This window comes from Amblyomma americanum, chromosome 1 (assembly GCF_052857255.1).
Source record: "Amblyomma americanum isolate KBUSLIRL-KWMA chromosome 1, ASM5285725v1, whole genome shotgun sequence".
NCBI classification, from domain to species: domain Eukaryota; kingdom Metazoa; phylum Arthropoda; class Arachnida; order Ixodida; family Ixodidae; genus Amblyomma; species Amblyomma americanum.
Window position 1 is genome coordinate 139,292,476 of NC_135497.1, and position 22,587 is coordinate 139,315,062.

The following is a 22,587-nucleotide window of genomic DNA, read 5'->3' on the forward strand; positions in this document are numbered from 1 at the left end:
TCACGTCGATTTCCTCCCGCGGCCATCTGCTGCGGAATGGCGTGCCCTTTTCGACGGATTAGCATGTAAGTACCGTTTAGGACGCTCAGCGTGCGCTGATGGCAGCGGACAGTCGCCGACGGCCCGCGTCGGTCTTGCGGAGCACACTGTCACCAACAGCGTGCGCTCCGCATTTTTATTTTTTCGCAACGGACGTGAAGTTAAAGAGAAGGGGACCCGCAACGCTCTTCCTCGCAGTGTCCCGTGTTCCTTTTCACTGTCTTGCCTCCCTTTGTGTAAGTGCAGCTCTGGCTTATATGCACATTGCTGAAATTAAAAAGGCAGCGAGGGTGCCGTTATCTTCCACAAAAAGGGAGCACAGCTTCCCGACTTGCATGTGTTAAAAAAAAAAGCAGAAAATGCACCACTGGTACGTGCGACTTCCCCAAGAATCGCTGGGCTGCTTGCATTCCACGGGATGCATCAAACCTGCCCACAACATTTTCAGTGGCTGCATCGGTGATAGGTGTTGCGAGATCTTTTCAAATGTTGGGCTCGTCGTTACCGCCATCGCGGAGATTGTGCAGTTTGTGGATGCCTTTATTAAGTATTTGGCTTGCGATGTTGTGTTTTTTCTTTTTGCCTAAATTGTCAGTGTAACATTTTACATTGAAATGCAGAAGTGTGCGATGCGTTTTGCTTTTGCCTCAGAAAAGAGGTGAGCTCAGTGGACTAACTTCTCGTACTTATCGAAGTTGCACACATTGAAGCCAGTGGATGTGAGGCAGATCACCGAATGAAACCTAGCATAGCGCAAGTTGTCCATTTCATGGAAGCTGTTCATCTCGGAGGCAGGGCTTAATTTACCTCCCTTCGTGTTTGTGACGTGCGCGTTCGCAATTGATGTAGACCGCGAACGCCTGTAACTTTGATGGTGTGCCACTCTTTTCTCTTGCAGTATGTTTCATTGGTAGTAGCTGTATGATTTGTGCTGAACTAGCTGAGTTCTATATGGAAGAATGCTTTTAAATTGACTTTGATTTGCTTTCCATTTGAAATTTCCTTTACTATGATTCTTAGTTCCGATACACTGTAGCGCAGCAAAAGACGAGGACACAAGAGACGAGAGACGAACACCACAAGCGCTAACTTCCAACAAATTTTATTCTCCTGAAGCATCACATTTATACACCAGAAAACAGTAATCACACGTGCGAACAGTACCGATTTCTTAGAAAAACGAGCTCTTTATCTGAGAGGAGAATGGAAGGTGTGCTTACACACGAGCATCCTGACCTATTTATCTTTTCGGCTTCAATGATTTCGTGCAACACTTAAGCAGATGGGCAACACTTAAGCAGAGAATTTTTAAACAGTGTGTGCTTTGTTTACTTATTCTGATTTGTTTGTTTTTCTTTCTTGCATTCCATGGCTTCCTCAGGGGGTAAGTACAGAACATTTCTAGTATTGTATTACTTGCATGGTTTTGATGTGCACCTTTGTATAATTTACTTGTTCGCACTTTTGAAACTTGGGCAGTAGTCTCTAAGACCCTTTAGGCAAGTTAACCTGGTCAATTTCAACAGTGGTGCCATCCACAATTGTTGTAGCTATTGTCAGTGCCTCTTCTATTGCCGTGTCCATTTTGCTGAAGCAGTGTCAGTTCACTAAGCACACCAGCTGGGCGCAGTGTTTAGCTACATTGTTTCAGAGCACCTTGATCACATAAAGATCAGGTAGTTTGGCCATGCTTACTATTAGACTTTTTGTAGGTTTTCAAATTTAATCTGCAACGACGGTGCGTGTAATGTGCCAGTAGGTGACACTTTTCTGGGTAATTCATAAGTGGTGAATACAGCGTACTTTTTCGAGATACTGTATTTGCTTCTTCAAGGCTTCTTTTTTATACATTTATTGATTAAGGTAACATAGAGCAGTTCTTGTATCTGCCCATTTTTCAGTGTGTTCGCGAAATAGCCTTGAGGCGAGTGTGTATAAACTGGCATAATTTTAGCTCGAAAACAGTCATCTAGTTCATTATAGGTGTGTGGTATGTCCACTTAGCTCGTGTCTGTCCAGCAACAGTTGGTGGATTAACATGGTCACTGAACTCTGGATCACCAGTGGGTCAGGTCGCATATGCAAACTGTGTAGCCATGAATACCGAGTCACTTGATGAAGCCTTGTGACAGCTCAGTAAGTTTAAAAGAGCCTGCAAAAAGCACGTGCAAGGCCGCTGTAGCTGTCTGTTGGCAGCTCGGAGGAGCTGGTTGCGCCTGTGGCTCACTGGTGCATCATGCCACACAGGGATTAGGACTCCAGAAATTGCTGCCACAGTGAATGTGTTAGACAGTGGCTGCAGTAAATTGTTTCCCACCTAAAACTTGCACGTGAAAATGCGCTGCATCAACTAGCTTGTTTACAGATGTAGGATCTGCAAGTCTGCTTTTTCAAACTGTTTAATTTGTTTATCTCGGGACTGTGAAGGGGGGCTTATTTTTCTGGCACTGTTCCCTGCCAGGAACTTGTGACCAAGCAGACGTAAACTGCTTAACTGCTCATTGAAGCGCTGCGGCGTAAGAGAGCTCTCTGCTGAGCTGGCAGGCCCACTGGTGTGGATAAAACTTTCCGGGCTGCAAGTTTAGCTTAGAAGTAGAGTATCCCTGATGCCTAGCTGTGAACCTTAGAACTCCTTGGCCATATGGGCCAAGGAGTTGGCCAAGGAGTTCTGTGCCAAGGGTTTATGCTGTGCAGGTGTCACTCACTCCTTCACTCAGAAGGAGTGTGCAAAGTCTGGGAGGGTTTTGAAATAATGTGCTGAACTTATTTGGGAATGCAAGGTGCATTGAAGTTCCATTTCGCTATGGAGATTCTGGCTGTGGAAAGCATGCGTAGGAGTTATTGGTTTCATGCATTTTAAAGTGCATATTCTTTGTGATATGACCTTGGTTCATTTGTTGCTGCTAATTTTTCTAGTCTTTTCAGAGCTTGGTTAACATGTCTTCATGCTTTGCAATCGTTATCAAATCTTTGTGCACCAGCATGCATTGAGTTGGGATGAATTGAAGTACTGAGTAGTTCTGATTGTGTGATGTTGCGAAATGGTTGCGCTAGTGTGTTCGTTGACTGAGAAATCACTTGATTTTTATTATTTGCCATGACAATACCGTAGACTACGTTATATTGTTGTTTTTGTTAATGATCGCACCCAACTCATTTTTTGCATTCTTAAGTAGTTGCAGTATGACAGTGAAAAGGGCGTATTTTGATTCCTAGTATCACTGTGGTTCCTCTGTACTGAAATATTTTGAGGGGACGAATGCAAAAACCGTGTAAAATGCCTGCGCACGCTAGTGAGCTGTAGTTATGATGTAGTGTATAAGACATTTATGGGTCTTTTGACCATATTACAACTTCCTTTAACCTAATAAATTCTTGGCTTTTTTCTTTTATTTTTCTATCCTGTTTAGGGCTACACACCTTTGCATCTGGCGTACATGTTCAACCAGTACCACATAGCCGAGTTACTTCGGGCTTATGGTAAGAAAATTTATGATGTTTGCTTTTATGCAGGGGATTGTTCATGCTGCTACTGACAGTTTCGTAATTGCTGCTTTGCTTTATTGCTAGTTTTTTTCTTTGCGTAATATTGCAATCGGTATGCAGTAAAGGGCATTCTGATATATGATGCATGTTAGTGTGTAATTGCCTACGTTTGCATTAAGATTACGCTGGGCAGAAAGTTTCAGTTTCTTACTTTGTAGAGTTAGACAAAAGGTATGGAAGAGTTGAAAAATGATTAGCAAATGTTTAGCTGCTCTTCTGCGCTGCACTGTGTGAGCTGTGGTCACCAATCAGTGTGGCTACCTGACTGCTCACATGGATATTGAATAGTAGATTTACTACAGTGGCAGCAACATTTTGCTGTTTGTGCAGCCTAGAGTAATATGTACACGAGCGAGGACGTCTTATTATGCAGAAGGTTATGAAACAGTGACTTAGTTTTATATACATGACTCAAAATGGAGTGATGATTTATCAGCTGGGTTCACTTCTTGCAACATCATCTTAAGTAGGCACAGCATTTGTCAAGCTGTTGTTCATGTGCATATAATAAACATTGTAAGCTTGGGTTCAGAGCTGTAAGCAGTTGCAGATTCAAAGCTTGGTTGGTGGAAAATATTTTTATCCATTTGCTGTTGTGCTAAGGCCTCAAATATGAATTAAAAAATCAAGTGTGAGGAAAAACCTCCAGGATCAACGAACACTCAGTTGCTTCAATCTATTTATAATTGAAATAGATCATATTTTATGTCTGTTTGAGCCTTCTGAACTGACACAAATCTTTTGGCATTGCCAATTATATATTCATAAAGGCCTGGGTGCTGCTGTTCTTGTGTTTGTAATTCCTTTTGTTCACCATATATTTTCTGCAGACATTCCTTCAGTGAACTTCTGTCCACTTTGTCACTTGCGCTTGCTGTGGTGGACAGGAGAGGAATATGGCAATATCAGATTTGTCCTGCTCTAGAATTCTAAGGAAAAACAAACTATTTATTAACGTTTCTTCGTCAAGAGATTGCAGGCCTTCTATTTATCTTTTGGAAAATCTTCTTGTCACTGGCACAAATATAGGCTGTGTAATGGAGCAATACCCACACCCCTTCTCTATATTAGGAGAGTTGATTGGTTCATGTTCTCTGAACTTGTCAGCATAGGGTTCAGTGGAAAGTGAAATACCTCTGTCATCTTTTTTTTTCTTTGATATAATTGCTGTCATCATAAACTAAGTCCCTGCAGGACAAAGACCTCTGCCAGTAAACTCCAGCAAATTTTTTGATGTCATCACTCCACCTGATTTACTGCCTCCTTCAACTATGTTTTCTGTTTTCCTTGCCACAAGGGTGCTGTTGCGGGCTAGTTGGTTTGACATAAGAGAAAGGAACAGTGTCATTCATCTTCAGTGTGTTGTGTCCGTGCTGTTCCTTTCTGTCTTTTCCTTGCCCTTTGGCTCCCCTCTTCAGCCCTGACTTCCAGTTGTTTATGCATTGCATGTTCTGTTGAAGTCCATTTCCTTGTCTTAGTTTCAGCTCATATAGTACCGTCAACTCATTGCAGTGGCACCAAGTAGCGCATTCACCTTATACTTGAGAAGCACCAAGTTCAACTTTTGGCTCCACCTGGGAGCAGCCAGTTTTTCTAATGGGTACAAGTGTCCCCAACCTTCTGTTCACCCTTTCTTGATAAAAACTATTGGGACAGACACAGCCTCTACTTTCAAACTGAATTGTCATGCAATGATTTGGTAATTAATTCAGCTTGTGTCCATCTTGTATAATACATATGATCAATAGCTTATTGATCACAGTTGTGGCTGAGGAGCATATGCTTTCTGTGGTGAAATTACTGGTTGGTTCAAATTCCGATGCCATGTAGTGGGCCATCCAGTGGGTACAAGCATTCCACTGTCTGCTGCTCAGCTATCTCATATGCATGTTAAAGAACCCCAGGTGGTCGAAATTATCTGGAGCCCTCTACTATGGCATCCCTCATAGCTCGAGTAGCTTTGGAACGTTAAACCCCTCAAACCAAACCAATCAGCTATCTCATAGTTGAAGCACTTGGGAAAAGTGCAACTTTTTTTTTTACCAAGCTCGCTTATAGAAGGGTTTTATTTATGGCTTCCTTTAGTTCTTTACACAAAATTTGCTGAAAAGTATTAATTGGAAAATTTTTGATGGTGCATGTAAGGATGTTTATTGGTGTTTATCTGTATGTTAATACAGGAGGGGATCCCAAGCTGAAGAAACTGTCACGAGACCTCTGGTACAGAATTTGCACAAAATGTTTTTAACCAGGGCAGCAAGAAAAAGTGTTAATAAAAATTTGCTAACAAAATGCTTGTAATAAAGGGCATTTAACTAGTATTCAGTAATATAACCATTGTTTTGAATAACTGTGTAATGTAATTGCAAAATACACGTGATGAATAAGAACAATAAAAATTATAGAAAAAAAAATTAGGTTTACAATACAAGAACAGTATGAAATATATGAACAGGAATCGTCTATGAAACAAACAGGAATAGAAGTGAAACAGGAAAAACCAAAATTTGCAGTATTAATTGACTGTGCTAATGCGATCAGCTTGCGTCATTTTAATTTCTTGTTGAATAGCTCAGACAATTACGAAATATTTAACCCTTTATAAGGCACAAGCTGTGTCTGTGTCACATGCATGCAAATGCATCACAGAAGCCAACAGTCACTGAAATCAAGGAGCATAGGGGCTGTCTCTTTTTTTTTTTAATTTGTGGTTTTTTCATCAGTGGTAGATTAATAACAATAAAAGCAGAACAAAAAACAACCACGTGCCGCCAGTGGGATCAGAACCCACGACCTCCGAATTTTGCGTCTGGTGCTCTACCAACTGAGCTACAGCCACAGCAGTCTACTCTTCTGTTTTCAGGGGTATATATGTGTAGTGCAATGGCACCTTGAGAGTGTTCACCAGTGCCATTACACAGCTGTCACTGCAGCTCAGTTGGTAGAGCACCAGACGCGAAATTCCGATGTCATGGGCATGGGTTCGGATCCCACCGTCAGCCTGTGGTTTGATCAAACCCCCGCCCTCGCCAAAAAGAAAGAAATCCCCTATGCTCTTTGGTTTCGGTGACCGTTGGCTTCCGTCATGTATGTCACAACGAGCACTTCTTTCCATTCCCTTGCCAGTTAAATAGTTTAACGGGGACCTCGAATTTTGCAGTCTTGATGCCATAGGTAGCATAAAAGGTTTCTCACGCAGCTTCCGCCCTCACCATTCGACCACGTTCCTACGTGGCACTCATAGGATTTACTATGTTCACCGCTATGGACGAAGGTGGCGCTGGTGGACACCCTCAAGGTTCAGTTACACTACACGTATATAACCCCGAAAGATTAGACAGATGTCGCCATAGTTTAGTTGGTAGGGCACCGGACGCGAAATTCGTAGGTCGTGGGTTCGTATCTTACCGGCAGCATGTGGTTGTTTTGTAGCCAAAGCTACACTGGGCTACCAGTCGAGTATTTCACGGTGCATGGGAGAGGCCAGTTGTGCGCATGCGCCATTATCGTGGCAACCGGAGAGGAGTAAAGTGCGGCGTGCGCTTCGCCGTTGCCCCACCCGCGCGCCCGCTCCACCGTCGGAGCCGAGCGTGACGTCATGCGGATGAGCAGTTGTGTGCATGCGCCGATACCATGGTAACCAGAGACACCCCACAGGTGTGCCGCATTCTTCATCGCCGCCTCGCTGCGACCCACTCTATCACCCGAACCGCGCCTCGCATGCGCAGCATTGCGTGTAAAAGGCGGAGATGTAATGGGCAGCTGTATCACAACGTTTCACATGCATGCAGAGGAGGGTCTAGTCACTGCTAAACAGCAGTATAGACAAGAGAAGATTAACTCTTTCGATCCTGATGTTGTCTCCTGGCACTTGGCTACGCAACAAAGAGAGAATAAGTGCCAGAAGGCGAAGAGAGCAGCGGAGACGCCTGAACAGAGAGAGGAACGCCTTGCCAAACGGAGATGCCAGACTGCCAAGTGTAATAGACGGCGCATAGCCGCCGAGATGGAGGCTATGGAAGGCGTCAGTCAACGGGAACCAACAGAAGAAAATGTGAAGGCCTCTCGTGTGACTGATCACACCAGTCGAGTTTCCGAAAAACAAGCTCAGCCAGGGAAACATACCTCTCGCTACGTATATCGTGGCATATCCGAGCTAAGCCACTGCCAATTTTTTCTTCTGTTTTTATTTATCTGTTATTGATGAAAAACCACAAATAAAAAACAGTCATCCCCTATGCTCCTTGGTTTCGGTGACTGTTGGCATCCATCATATATGTCATAACGAGCACCTTTTTTCATTCCCTCATCAGATGCATAGAAATGGTAAAATTGCACTCGGAATGACTCGAGGAATTAAATTCTCTGCTGTCTTTTTTTTTATTATTGCAGCTGAATTCGTAAAAAGCAGCACAGCATATTTTTTGTGTGTTTATTTTTGTTTCAGTTTAAGCCGAACGCTGTACCCTAAGTATCAGTTATCAAATTCAGCCTCGTTAAGTTGTGTGTGAAGTGTTAGGCCTAAACTTTATTTTTTTCCAATACCTCAAAGACCCCATGGGGTGAGGTTTTACATGAGGTGGGCTAGACATGAATTAACAGAAAAGTCGTTTGATGGCAGTTTTGAAGTGGCTGGGGTTAGAGTGAAGGATGACTTCTGCAGATATGGCGGATAAGCGGCTGCGGTGTGGGTGATGGGCTGGAGGTCTGATGAACTGGCATGGCTGTAGTGCTAGGCGATAAGGCATGATCGAATTTGTGAAACAAGCAGCCTAGATATTTTTCAATGTGCTTAGTGACGCTTGTAACGCTGGAGTACTGGAGCTTGTAACGCAGGAAAGATAAATCTGGCAGCACGGTTTTGAATCGATTCAATGGTAGCTGTTAGATTATGGTGATGCGGGCCCCATAATGCGCATATGTACTCCAGTTTGGGCCTCACAAGGGTTACGTATGCTAGTTTTATGTCAGAAGGCACATGAGTTGGGTTCTGTCAAAGGAAGCCATGAGTGCAGTTAGCGTCGTTTGTAATATTTGTAATGTGAGAAAACCATTTGCGATCACTGCAAATGTCAATGCCTAAATATTTTAAAGAGGAGTCTTAAGAGGTCGCAGACCCATTCAGTAAGTAGTTATGGGAAGGATAATATTGACGTCTGTGGAGGGCAATTAGAGCTTTTTTTTTTTAACATTGAGAGTCATGGCCAATTTTGACACCATTCCCCGACTTTTGCAAGATCGTTCTGAATAGCTAAATTTTCAGTAGGGTTATATATGGGACGGTTAATAACGCAGTCGTCGGCGAAAAGATAGACATTATAAGAGACACAGTTGGGTAGGTCGTTAATATATACGAGAAAAAGGAAAGGGTCTAGTACGGCATCTTGACCGAAGATGACCGGGGCGAAACTGGAAGAATAATCGTTAGCATAAACAAACTGGAAGTGGTCAGTCAGAAAATCTTTGATTCAATAAAATACAGAAGTGTTTAGGCTTAATGTCCTAAGTTTTTGTAAGAGTCCCTTGTGGGGAACATTAAAAGCTTTCGAAATCTAAAAAATGTGCATCAACGGGAACATTTAAGTTGGAACTAATGTCGTTTAGAAACAGTGCCAGTTGTGTGTCACAGGATGGGCCTTAGTGAAAACTGTGCTGATTAGGGTGAAAAAAACCTGATGGGTGCTAAGTTTATGACATGAGAGTAAATAACATGTTCCATGATTTTTGAACATACGCTTGTGAGAGAGAAGGGACAATATGTGTTACCTGGGCCTTTCTTGGGGACTGGAATGATCTTGCCCACTTTCCAGACTTGAGGGACCATGCCAGTTGATAGAGAGTGCTGAAAAACGTTTGCTAGAATTTTGCTAGTTACATGTTTAGTGTTCTTCAAGACCTTTGTGTTGATGCCATTAGTACCTGCAGATGACGTGAGTTTTAATGAATCAATAATCTTTTCAGCGCCGTGAGATGTAAATGTGATAGGAGCCATGTTAGGATGATTTATTGCATAGTTGGAATGCTTTCTTTTCCTGGAATTACCTTATTTTAGAAGATTGAATGCGTAACTTGAAACTTCGGTTTCATTAGCCACTTGACTTTTCTTTCTTTCAGTTTAGTAAATGTCACCTAAACTGGTTTTAGCAGGTTCTGAGCCATAGGATTTGTGCCATTTATTCTGTTTAAATAGAAAATAAAGCTACTATTTAAGTGTTGTAAATCTCTCATAGGAAAACTAGTAGTACTGTCAGCATTGCACTAATATTTTTATTTTTAGTAATGAACCATTACCAACTTTCCCAACTCTCTCCATCTTGCAGTCACTATTGCTCAGATCACCACTGTGTGAGTTGTTATTGTGGTTTGGTATTTCGTGGAATCTCACTAATTAAATAACTGAGATCAATACTTGCTGCTTGTCATTGAGATATCCATTTTACAGGGTAGTGAAAGTTTACAGTTCCTTAATTTCACAATGAAAAATGCAGGAGCAGATGCTAATGTCCGTGACCACAGTGGACGCAAGCCAAGCCAATACCACAAGGGCGGGATCCCGCAACCAGTCAAATCAACAGGGCTATCGGGCCCTAGGAGCGTCCCCCAACGTAAGCACCCGCCTCTGCCACCTGAGCTTGCTCTGTCCTCTGACATGGGTCCTCAGGCCATAGCAGCCCCGGCCAAAGGGATCTCACGCAGCCAGTCCTTTCTTAGTCAGACCTTTCGTCGAGCTACCAGGCCTCACGTTGGACTCCGGGCATCTGCAAGGCCCCGAATCAAGTCCATCTTCCAGTAGCCATGGCTGAGCAGCAGCTGCTGGTTGCTGGTAGCTGCCTGCTTCCCTTGCACTGTATAATGCTCTTAAAGTCATTTTGATCAATGGCCGCCTTCTTGCATCATCTCTGAAATTAGCATTTTGTGTTAAGTGCTGGTGACAGATGGCAATGTTTATTCATTGTAATTTTTTTAGTCTTCTGTACTTGATGTCAGCTCATTTTGCCTGCTACTTGTCAAACAGGTTGTGCTTAGTGGTATGAGGAGGCTGCAGTCATATGTTAAAAAAAGAGGGGGTTTTGTGTGGCAGGTTCATGTATAGGAATATGGTTTTTAGAACTTGAAATGTCTTCTGTGCTGAGGTGTGCCCCCTCCTGTTAAATTTCAAAATCACTAGGATCAACAGCAAGCAAAAATAACCTTAAAAACTACCAAAAATTTTCAGCATCAGCTTTTGAAGAGCTTGAGCTACATTTTATCTCAAGCAACTTCTGCCCTTAAAACACAAAATCAGGTGCTTGATAATTTTGATTTTCAGTGATTGTGTAGCACCCCCTTTATTTTTCTTTATGTACATTTTCTTTTCTGTACGAACATATTAATTTAAAATAAAGCTATTTGTTCATAGCTCCATGCACTAAAAAATAGTGAAGTTGCATATGGAGGATGAGTTTCATGGGTCAAAAACTGACGACTCCTGGAGTGGGATGTTGTAAGGGAGGACAACGGCTGCGGTTCGTTCTGTTGAAGACAAGCTCAAATGATAGCCTTGGGACTGTTCTGAACCATGTGCAGCACTGTTTCGAGGGGCATGCGCATTTGCTGTCACAGTGTGCAGTGCTAGTTATTATTCCCTCCTATCATGTATCGTATAGATAAGGTGCCTCGTCCAAGGTGTAGATGCGTAACACTATTCTGTGTGCCGAGGTGACTTTAACAGTCCTGCAATTTTTTGTTTCATTTATTCTTCCTGCTTTTTTTTTCGTTTTTTGTAGTGATGTGGCATTACTAGTGCTTTTATTTTTATATCGTATATGAAAAAAGCATAAATTACAGCATGCACCTGTGCATAGATCTTTTACACCTGATGCTTTCAGTGTTATTGTGTCAGTGTGCATAGATGTTTTTCAGCAATTTAAATTTTACTCAGAAACATGATGCATATCTGTCATTTGCTCTTGTGCACCATTTTGTGCACCTGGCAGCCGCTTATTAGTTCATAGCAAAAATAATAACTTTTCATTTATGTCAGGCACAGAAAAATGTATACTGAGTCTGCTAATAATTTCACTTTGACCGTGTTTTTTTTTTTTTTTGGCCTGTGCCCATGACCATTTTAGGTATGGCAACTCTTGGAGACACTTGTTGTGGTGTTCTTAATTAGGTATAGCGCTCTTATGGAGGCATTATTATTTTTGCTTGCTTTTGAATGGAATCTTCATTTGTACTTATCTTGCAAGCTTTTTAATAACTTCTTAGGTATCATTTTTAACGAGGGACTCTTCAGCAGAGGATCCTGCAAGCTAGCTAAGCTATGGTAGATTGTGTGATTTACTCGACTGCTGTGAATACCTCCCATTAGTCAGAGTTTATATTTCATTGTATTTGGGAGCACCAGTTATGAGCTTATTGACAAAAGGTCCCTTGCGACTGTGCAGCATGTGTTTCAGAACTGAACCTTTGGCTGCAACATCAAAACCTATAGTTCTGCAGCAAGCTTATGGCAGAATCTGCGTACCGTAAATGTACTTAAAATTTCAGCAAAGACATTTAAAAGCACTATATAAAAGTGGGCTTTTTGAGGTAAGAAGACGGGTTCAATGGTGAGTAGTCAGCACCAATAGCTCCAGCCTGCGCCATTGTAGTAAACATTGTACGTGCTTCTACAGATGATACTTTTTTTGTGAAACATGCTAATGCTGCACATCAATGCAGTATCAGCAGTCAGCAGGAACCATAGCTAATGCCAGGTGGCAAAATGATGGAATCTGCTACCATGTCACTTATGGGTACTTTTCTTAACTGCTCTTAGGGCAATGATATGACATGCATGCATTTTGCACTTCTGCCTTGACATTGCAGCCACTGCTGGAGCCGTTATTATACAAAACAAGCGTGACGAGTGCAAAAGCACAGAAGAAAAAGTCTAAGCACCCACTTGACTGCATCCCATACAACAGGATCTCCGATATGCCCTGTTATCCCCTCAAAAAACACAGTCCAGCTGGTACTCATGTAAGAACTTTTCAACGTCAAACCCTGATGTTACCCTGTTAACAGCAACCCTGCCCCCCTTTAAATCTGCCTCTGACATAGCTTGCCCATTTACCACCATGTAAGCTGCACTCCCAAAGAAACCATCTCTTACCACAATAATAATTGTTGATGGGGACCTATGGAAGCTTAAAGGGACTATGCAACGAATAAAAAGTCACTTGTAAATGTTTTCAATGCTTAGAAATGATGCTAAGAACCATTCACACCAAGTATGGGTCTTCAGAACTGAGCCGGCAATTTATTATGAACTTTTAAAAACCGTGTTTTTTAAAATTCGCGGGCCGATTGGTGTGCTTGTAGTGACCGATTTTGGAACTAAAATCGTGGAAGAAAGATGTCACACTATCCATGACATCTCCAGGCCACCACACGCTCTCATTCGATGGAGCCACGTCAGCCACGATGTCACGGGCACACTTCCGGTAGCCGTGAAAATCGTCTGCTTGTGCCGCTGCACGACCCTCTCGGGCAAGCGCGAGCCAGGGCATTGCCTTCGCGCATATGGTATCAATTTTCCTCTGCCGCCTCCTTCGGTCAGGAGTTCCGGAGCCACTCACACGGCTCTTCGTGCACACACATAGGGCTCGATGCCCATCGTGGCCGTAAAAGCGAGCAGTCGCACCTCGAGGTCCGGGTTTATTACTGCTAATTACCACAGATAACAAGCAAAGAAAACTGATGCGCGCCGCAATCCAGGAAGGCGAAGAGACCGGAGAGATGCCGCCACGCCGCCGACGCTGCTGCTGGGGGGCTTGGAGCGACAACCGGAAGTTGCAAAAGGAACGTCAGCGGATGACGTATTCATGAGCAGGGCCCAGTCCTAGAGCTGTTTTTTTTTTTTTGTGCTCCTCGTGTATGAGTTGAGGGGGGAGAGGAGGAGCGTAATTTCTAATCGTCTATATCTTCGCTGTTGTTGATGCTAGTTCAAAAATTCTTGCACTGGGGTGACGAGTGATCGAATGCCTATCTCTCGTCTGCTTTACGTGATCTCAATTAATTTATTGCATAGCCCCTTTAAATCTCCTACATACACCTACTGTATGGTTGTAGAAGTTTTGGAATGGAGTGCTGGGGACACATTTTAGCTTTCACTGTAACTCCATTCTGAAAATAGACAGAAGGGCTGGGGATGCTTTTCTTTACCTCTAAAACCCCATTTTTAACTTTTGCTTAATGTCTTTGCTGGAGCACCTTGCATATTGTTTGGAGTTTTATTTGGTTGCTAACTGTATCATAGGGCTTTATGACAGAACTCTACTGTGACAGACTGCAGCATTGTTGTGGGAAACCTTAGAGCACTGTATTTGCGATAGTATTTTAGCACTTTTTTTTTAATGACCATTTGACGTTGCATGAGTCATTGTTTATATATGAGAAATCCTAATATCCCCTGTTAGAATGCATGTAGAGTTTATAACTGCACTGTGCTTGCTTTTACGAGCACGTGTGATTATGTTTTCTTTTTTTTTGTATAACTACCTAATAGAGCCTCCTTGGCTGGTGGTTAGGTTGTGCTTGAAATGTCTAGGTAAGGTTTTGTGCTTAAAGAGTCTATATGGCGTGTTCTATATTTCATAAGAGTTTATGATTGTTGATGGCATGTAAGTCGCTGGAATTTTAAATTTACAGTTTACAGATTTATTTTTCTGCATTTTTTTTCTACTTTTGTGAGGTTTATGATAGTACTATGCTTCCTAGGACATGCAACGAGTATGTTCGCTCTCTACCAAAAATTACCAGAGCACTTGCTACTACTTTCTAATTGTCAGTAGGGAGCACTGATAACTTCCTCCTCCTACTCACTGCAAGCACCTTCGTTATGTTTTGTTGTGTGCTGTATTAAGTTCTCCACGAAGATAGTATAAGGGTGCCACAAGTTGGAACCATGCAGTGATTACTTTTTTATATATAGTTTTAATAGTTGCTTGTTCATGTCCATCTTAAAGTTAAGAAATGCTAATACGCCTTGGCTTAGTGAAAGAAAAAAAATTGTATGAAGAAAAGTAGCCACATTTTTAATTGCTTGTTAAGCAAGTAAATGGTGCTAGGTTCGTGTTAGTCATCCTGTGTTGCATGCCTGTCGGCAGGGGGCACAAGAAATGCACACCAAGTAGCAGGCTGTTATTCATGCCGTCAGAATCATTTGAAGGTGCTCGCATTGAAGTATTGTTTGTAAAACTGTGACGTCACTGTACTCTGCTGTGGAGCATAAAATTAATTCTCTGAGCCAAGGCATCCAAATTATTTGTATTATGTCAGGGGTACTTCTCCTTTAGGTTTCCACATTGTTAGGCAGTTAATTAAATCTTTTAATTATAATTGATGCTAAGCACTATTGGTGCACATGTCAGTCATTTTGTTCTTTTACTGTTCAGCTGTGTTCACCCGTTAAGGAGGGTGTCATTTATGGAATGGGTCTTATACTGAAGCACTCTTTAAGTATCTAAAGGAGAGATGTTCTAGTGTCCCTTTTATTTTCTGTACGCCATGTGGCACATATTCTTTAGTTTCTTTCCACAGAAACAAGTTCTCGCTTGTCCATGCCATATTTGTGGAGATTGCTTCGCATGTTTACAAGACGGATTGTGCACCATTTCTTGCTGATGACGCACTGTGGACTTGTACTTACACTTATACTTTGGTTAGTTACAACACGTTTGTCATCCTCTTCTAGAGCTCATTTTGTAGCTACAGTCATGCGGCTTACTTAATAAGCAGCGTGTCAAATCACTAAATGGCCAGCTCATTAGATGTCGGTCTTTACTTCATTTTGAGTAAATAGAGAAGGAATTAAAATTGTGCCATTATTTACTTACATGTTTCAGAATGACTGATACATTGCATTGATATTTGCTTGAACTCTACTAGCCCGTGCCTACGAGAAACATGGGCATAAAATTTACTTGATGGCAGTCGACTGCAATATTTTATGAACTTGATTTCATGAATATTTTATCGCATAAGCAGTCAAAAGGTGCCTCTGCACATGCACAGCTATACAAAGCGGGCCTGCTCACAATTGTTATTTTATATTGATGCTTCCACAACCATGTCCGAGGTGTTCATAATGTGCGCTTGCTATTTCTTACAAGGTTACTGAGACGTTTTGTGCCTCAGAGTTTTTTTTTACCTGAATGACTGGCATTCCAGACGTGTTGTCACAACTGCACTTAGTAGCTTCTTCTTCTCTCTTCTTTTTTTACTTGACTCTTTAAAGTCATCTTGCATAGCTTCTATCTCAATCATTGAACTTTATTTGCAAGTTGTAACTTATCTGCATGCATTTTGATGTTTGGAGAATTATATTATACACAGGCAGTCTTTGCTTATGATTTAGTAAACTACCAGAACCAGGAACTGCTGTATTTGTGCCAACGGCATAAATTTCTGCAAAGTGACATATGGCTTTTAGTAGCATTTATTTTATTGACATATCCTTGAAGTGCACTGCAAAAGAAACAATCTTGGGTAATATATAATATGCAGCAAGCGGTATCCTTGGTTTACTTTCGAGTACATCCTCCTGGCATTTCCTTGGCTAAAGTTTGCAGAATTGTTAAACAGAATACCTGAGGTCATTTGTGAATAATAAAGTTTGCAGCATGAAAATGGGCATGACCGACAATTTTTATGTTTTTGTTATGCTGTAAACTTTCCAAGATTTGGTGTCTTGTGTTTAGATTTCTGGTATGTTTCCTTCCTACTCTCTGCCGGAGCTGTGAGAAGTTTGTTTGTGAAAATGAAGATTGGTCAAAAACATGGCACTTAACGTTTGCAAATTTGCTTCACTGTGGCTCTCTAAATGGAGCAGTAGGTGTGACAGGGGCACAATCACATTTACTGCAAGTTTTAAATTAGCAAGCTCTCCCATAATTGTGACATTTTCAGCATGTAGCTAATTGTGGGATTTTAATCAAGTTGAACATTGTGAAAAACTTGCAAACAACCCTAAAAGTTGTCCTGTCTGATGCAAGCATTGTCCCATTTAACTAGCAACATCAAAATTTTTTCTGGAATAAGTACACACAGTTTGGAATAGACAACTTCCACTTCCAGAGAGTTTGGTCGTGTCAAAAGTTAGACTGTTTGCAGATGCCCCCTTTTTTTTTCATAAGATCTCGTTTTTGCCCTGCTTTCCCATTGTGACTGTGCAATGCTGGAAATTTTGTTTGGGAAAACAGTACAATGCTGTGTGACCAACTTTGATATGTCACTGTTCAACTTTTTCCATGTCGTTAAAAGGCATTGCATTATTTGAAATTTTTCAACCCTGTTTGACTTTTATCTTTGTAACGTTATATTTTCAAGCTAGGCACTACTTATCTTTCTTCATAGTAATGGGTGCGTGCAGTAAACCCAGATATGTTCTGATGTTCTTGAAAAGCATCTGTGCATTGAAGAAAGAGGGGCTGCCCTCTTAATAGAACCGTACCGGGACAATCTAAAGGTGACACTCATTATGCCCATTATGCCTAACACATTCTTTCTTTATTGCCAATTGCCAGTCTGTCTGATGTGTAGTTCATTGTGTCTTTTATGGACCCCATCCACAATACTAATATTGCATAAATGCAAGAAATGTACTTGTGTATATTTTGCCTTTTGTGATTATTGAGAATATCTTCTTAGAGCATTGAAATAGCATCAGGAGACTGTCTTAAATACGTAAGTCGAGGCAGGAGTCATTATGTACAGTCGTGTTAAAAATGTCTGGAAATGCAAGTTCTGCCACATTTTTAGACTACTGCATTAGCATGATGACATCAGCAATCTTTGTTGTCTTAAGCAGAATTGACATCTGAGCTAGTTGGTTTTTCATTTTCAAAAATTATATAAAGCGCACTTAGGACAACAGACAAGGGAGACCAAACAACACAAGCGCTTACTCGCAACTGCGCGTTTATTCGAGAAACAGGCTACTAAGGCTACTAATAACGATTATTATTATTCAGCCATTAGATATGCTGCAATCAGGCAAAAATTATGAATGCTGACATTGGAAAAAATGCAAGGACTAGACCAATGGTTTGCATGAAAAATTTATTTTGCATTCTACTGTGAAAAATTTGTACTGAGTCACAGCAAAAACAGCTATTGCAGTTTTTATTGAAACGGAATGGACGCCACCAATTGGGCATATAATTTTTTGTAAGTTCTTGTGTTAACAAATTAAAGAACTTTGTATATTCATCACAAAAAAATTTGATGCCTTTGCCAAACCTTTCCCTGTATGCATAATTGTCTCAATTCAAAATTCCCAGCTCTTAATGTGACTGATGCTTGAAACTTAGGTGAAAGCAGTTTGGTCAGCTTAGCTTTTTTGTATTTTTTGTGCTATATGATCAGAGAAATGCATTTAAGGGACTTGAAGTCGTTTCTTTTTGTTCCAGTTGTCAGATTTTTGTTGATGCACAATTTTAAGGGAACCCTTTTGTCCAGGTAACTCAGCTAGCTGGGAGTGCACTTTGGCAGTAAAGTTACAATGTCATGTTGCTTGGCTTATTCATTAGCATCAGTGATCTCAGGAGTGCTCTTTCACAGGTTGTTGGTCCATTGTGCGTGAATAAGATTACAATGTGAACAGGACAGAAATCTAGGAACACATACTAGACAAAGTTTGTACAGGTGGTTGCTTTCAACTTGTCAACTTGCAGCTTGTCAAGTAAGCATTGATAAATGGCCTCCAAAATTCTGAGAAAAGCAAAAGCCCTAGAAACACATATGCTAAAGAACATCATGCATGGACAGAATTCCTTTTTTGACTGTTATAACAAGTAAGGTGGGGAGACAAAGAGAAAGGGTAAGAGCAGCAAGCGAATGTGGTTGAAGGCATGCAGGCATAGTTCAAAGCAAAAAAATGTGATGGTTGTTGCAGGGGTGTAAAAAGGAAATTTCAAGGATGTTGAAAGCATGCCAAAGGCTATTGAAAGCAAGTTGAACGGTATTGAATGCATGGCTGAAGGCATTAAAAGTGAGTCGGCAGATATCAAAGGAACGCTGAAGGATATGAAAAGCATTGTCAGGTCAAAAGACTGCAGAAAGGCACCTGAAGGCTGTAGAAGATTGGCTGTCACCTATCCAGTTTTTTACCACATTGATCTGAAGATGTACTGGAATAACTTTTTCTTTTAAGGAACTTCTAACTGCCACCCTTTAATGTTTTATAATGCCTTAGTGGTCTTGTTATATCAAAGCATGTCAAGCACTGCCAACAACTACTGCAGCCTATGAGATTACATCATCTCACCCCCAATATTTGGCAAAAATGGAAATAATTATGAGGTTACTATGTATACATATATACAATATGTGGTATTCAGGGAGCTTCCAGTGGGCCCAGTTTGCTAGAATAAGTAGAATGTTGTATCAAATGCTGCTGTACGTTTTTAAGGTTTGTTTCGCCAGCAGTTCCGGGAATGCTATTCCCTTCACCAGGGAAGGTTTACAATGATTCAGTTCCATCAATAGGAAGTTACAGCATAGCATGATCTGCTTTCGTGTGCTGCCAGTGCGCACGTACCGATTGGTCGCGACGCTGCAGGCATACGCCCAGCTTGCTGGTGCCTGGCACCATCTGGGACCTCATGGAAGCGGATGACAGTAGCGGATCGCAGATCGTACTATGCTATAACTCTTTAATATAAGGACACAGAGCAAACAAGGAAGTATAAGCCCCGCCCTCACAATAAACTTGAGAATGAGGGCAAGGGACTGTATAGCAGACCACACAACAGCTGTCACAGCAGTCGTGGCTGAATAAGACCAGCATAGAAACAAGGGACGTGGAAATGGTAACAGTACAGTGAGAAGGCCGAATGGGACGACCAATAGAAAAAGGAAAGGAGAGTTAAGCGCGGTTCTCGGCGCGCGCTTGAAGGCCACACCCCTCCACAAGACTGCCGGGTGGCCCGTATCAGGTGTCTGGAGACACTTGCGGAAAATGCATTCCAGCCAACAATGACCGACATGCACTTCTTAGGTGCTGCAATGGCTACTTGTGACGGTGCCATCTGCATAGTTTTGTTTTATTTCTTCATTTGGCTCTTCTGTTAGGCTGCTCACCAGACAGCCTGGAGCTCCTCTTCCCATAAAGATGCTAGTACCATTTTAACCATTGTCGGGCACCACACTCTCTGCAGAAAAGCAGCACCCGTCAGGAAAAGATGAATAAAAACAAACTCCTGAACTAAATAGGAGTGCATAAGAAGCTAAAAAGAAACTTGGGAGAAAAATGCGAGAGAGAAACCAAAAAAATAGTACTACAAATTAGCAAGAAAATGTGGCATTAGACAAATATAAAAACATCACAATAATTAGAACAGGCTTGGCACAGTAAGTGAGGTTTCTAGACCTGCACGCATATGAAGATTAAATCGCTCTTATATTATTGGTGTTTGGCTGATGTCGGCAAAAGTAGTGAAATAACAAATGACAGTGGACATGTAGAAAAAAGAAAAATTAGAAAGGTGTTGAAGAAAAAATAGAAGAATGTGAAATATGCAAAAAGTTTTGTGCAGAAAACGCGAAGGGTTGTGGCCCGCGCAGCAGCCACGTGGTCCCAGTGGACTAGCTGATAGATGGATTAAAGGTGCATTGATGGGATAGAACGTGGATGCTGGCTGGAGTTTGTACAAAGGAAGGTACTCAGGAAATAAACAGCTGGATTTCCCAGTAATTTCAGGGTGTGGCTGAATTGTTAAGGACTACTTCCGACATACTCTAATTTATAATGCTTTCCAAAACCTATGACGGGTGAAATTTCCTACATTGGTTCCTAGTCTCATGGAAGATAGCATTCATGCCATGGAAGAACATGCCATAACGTGTGAATGAAGTAGGATTTATTTTGTTCCCCGTAATAGATGATAGGGAACCTAGACTGAAAAAGGGTGACATGGACGTTTTTGAAACTGCGGAGTAGTAGACGAAGGTGTTTGGAAAGGGGAAAGTTGGGTAAGGATCACACATGGGCTTTGTAGTTGTTAAAGCGGAAGCGAAATGTCTTGGTTTGACCAATATTCTTTTGCCCACAGTTTGTAAATCACATTGCTTGATTCACAGTTGAGGTCTTCAATTATACGAAACACAAAACCATTGAGCCTGGATTAAGGATCACACATGGGCTTTGTAGTTGTTAAAGTGGAAGCGAAATGTCTTGGTTTGACCAATATTCTTTTGCCCACAGTTTGTAAATCACATTGCTTGATTCACAGTTGAGGTCTTCAATTATACGAAACACAAAACTATTGAGCCTGGATTTTGCAAGTTTGGTGCCTGAAAGGTGTGGACAGGCTTTGCAGTGGGGTATTCGGCATGGATGACACCCACCCTGGCTAGCGTTCTTGTTTGTTTTGGCATTGACAAGGAAGTTTCTCAAGTTCTTGTCAGTGTGGTACACTACTCGGGCGGCTACTTGAATATTAGTGACAACCATTGCTCTGTTTGATTATAAATGACAGATTAGTATATTGCTTACCCTGGAAGCCGTTGAGGAGTAGGTAAGGATTAGGTTTGTTTTTGTTGTTGTCTTTCACTGTTTTCTCTCCCATGACGGACATGTGGTCTAGGTCATGGGCGCATTCAGTCGTGTCATCGACTATTTCCTTGGGGTATTTCTATTGTGACAAGGAAGCCTTGAGGGTCCGCTTATGTTGGTGAAATTTATTTTAGTATTTTAGTGTGTTTTTGTGCGTGCGTGCGTGCATGCACACACATACATACATAGAGATAGAGACAACGTTTACTCTTTGTCAGTGCCCGAATTTATAAAGAACTTGTCACTTGATGGCAGCCCATGATGTAGGACTTTCTTAGGCTGTTACATATTTTACCCTGTAATGCCTTTGTATCACGTGTGATGCAGGGTGTAGATGTGAATAAGATTTTCATTTTTGCTCGCAGAACTACAGGAATTGCTAACATGCCTGAAAAAGCGGCCTTCTCCAACAAATTTGTCAAAGCAAGGTCAAAGTATCAACGAAGGAATTCTGTCACTACATGATGGTCCCTTTCTGCATGAAAGCCTTTTCTATGGCTTTAGCTAACCTTAATGCCAAAACAGCCTGAAATTTCTATGGTCATAACATTGCACTGGCAGATAGTAGAGCAGTATTGAGTTTTGCCCTTAATTTATTTTATGAACATCTATATTTGCAACCAGTTTTTATCAACCTTTCTATTTTTGCAGTGTCTGGGCATTACAGGCTTAGTGTCTTTGGTGGCGTTTATAAATGTGAGCTTGACAAGCCATCAGTGAGCAACTTCTAAGCAACGTTGTATGTGTTGTATATGTTCCTTGTTACGATGCTCCTTGTACTGTACTTTTCTTTGTGTGTTTAGTGATCTCATTCAGGTATGAATATTTGTATGTCAGCAACGAATGAAACTCAAACAAGAAAACCGATGTGGCAACCCAAAAACACCAACATATTAGCTACTGGAGAGCAAGTACAAGCGAGGTCGATTCACACATCTGAAGAAGTCTTCGCGCTTTTGAAGTGAAATTACCATCCGCTGGTATTGAGCTTCCCCTGGCTAAGAGTTTATTTCGCTGTTCATGTTTCAATTGTCTTGTTTGAGTTTCATTTCTTGTTGATAGCACATGAAGGCTGGTCCTAAGGGTACGGAACACATTCCTTCATTAGGCCTTTCTTTTATCTTTTTGCCTAAATACTGGACCACGCAGACAATTCTTTAAAAGCAGCATATAATTCGATATCAGTGCTGCAGTCAGTACCTGGTTGCTTTTTCTTTTTTTGCATTATATAAGACTGGTTGTTGCTTTCCTAACTCTCTTACATTTTGACTCTACAATGAAAATGCCACAGTCGTGTCAAGTTTGAAAATAAAAACATGCATTCCATTTTTGTGATGATGTTTTCACTTTGAGTGTCACAAGCTTTGTGACGTGGTGCTGCAGTCATGAGCAGGTGTATATTGTCACTATGGAGACAA

At 41.5% G+C, this 22,587-nt stretch overlaps 1 protein-coding gene across 1 annotated transcript in view; it reads left to right on the top strand.

The window, feature by feature from the left end:
• Nucleotides 1–22,499, top strand: part of sowah (ankyrin repeat domain family member sosondowah) — a 147,686-nt gene extending 125,187 nt beyond the window's left edge. The window contains exons 8-9 of the mRNA XM_077647018.1: nt 3,450–3,519; nt 10,074–22,499. Coding sequence (XP_077503144.1) covers nt 3,450–3,519; nt 10,074–10,086 — 83 coding nt within the window. The 3' untranslated portion in view covers nt 10,087–22,499. The remainder of the gene's footprint in view (nt 1–3,449; nt 3,520–10,073) is intronic.
• The last annotated feature ends 88 nt before the right edge of the window (nt 22,500–22,587 follow it).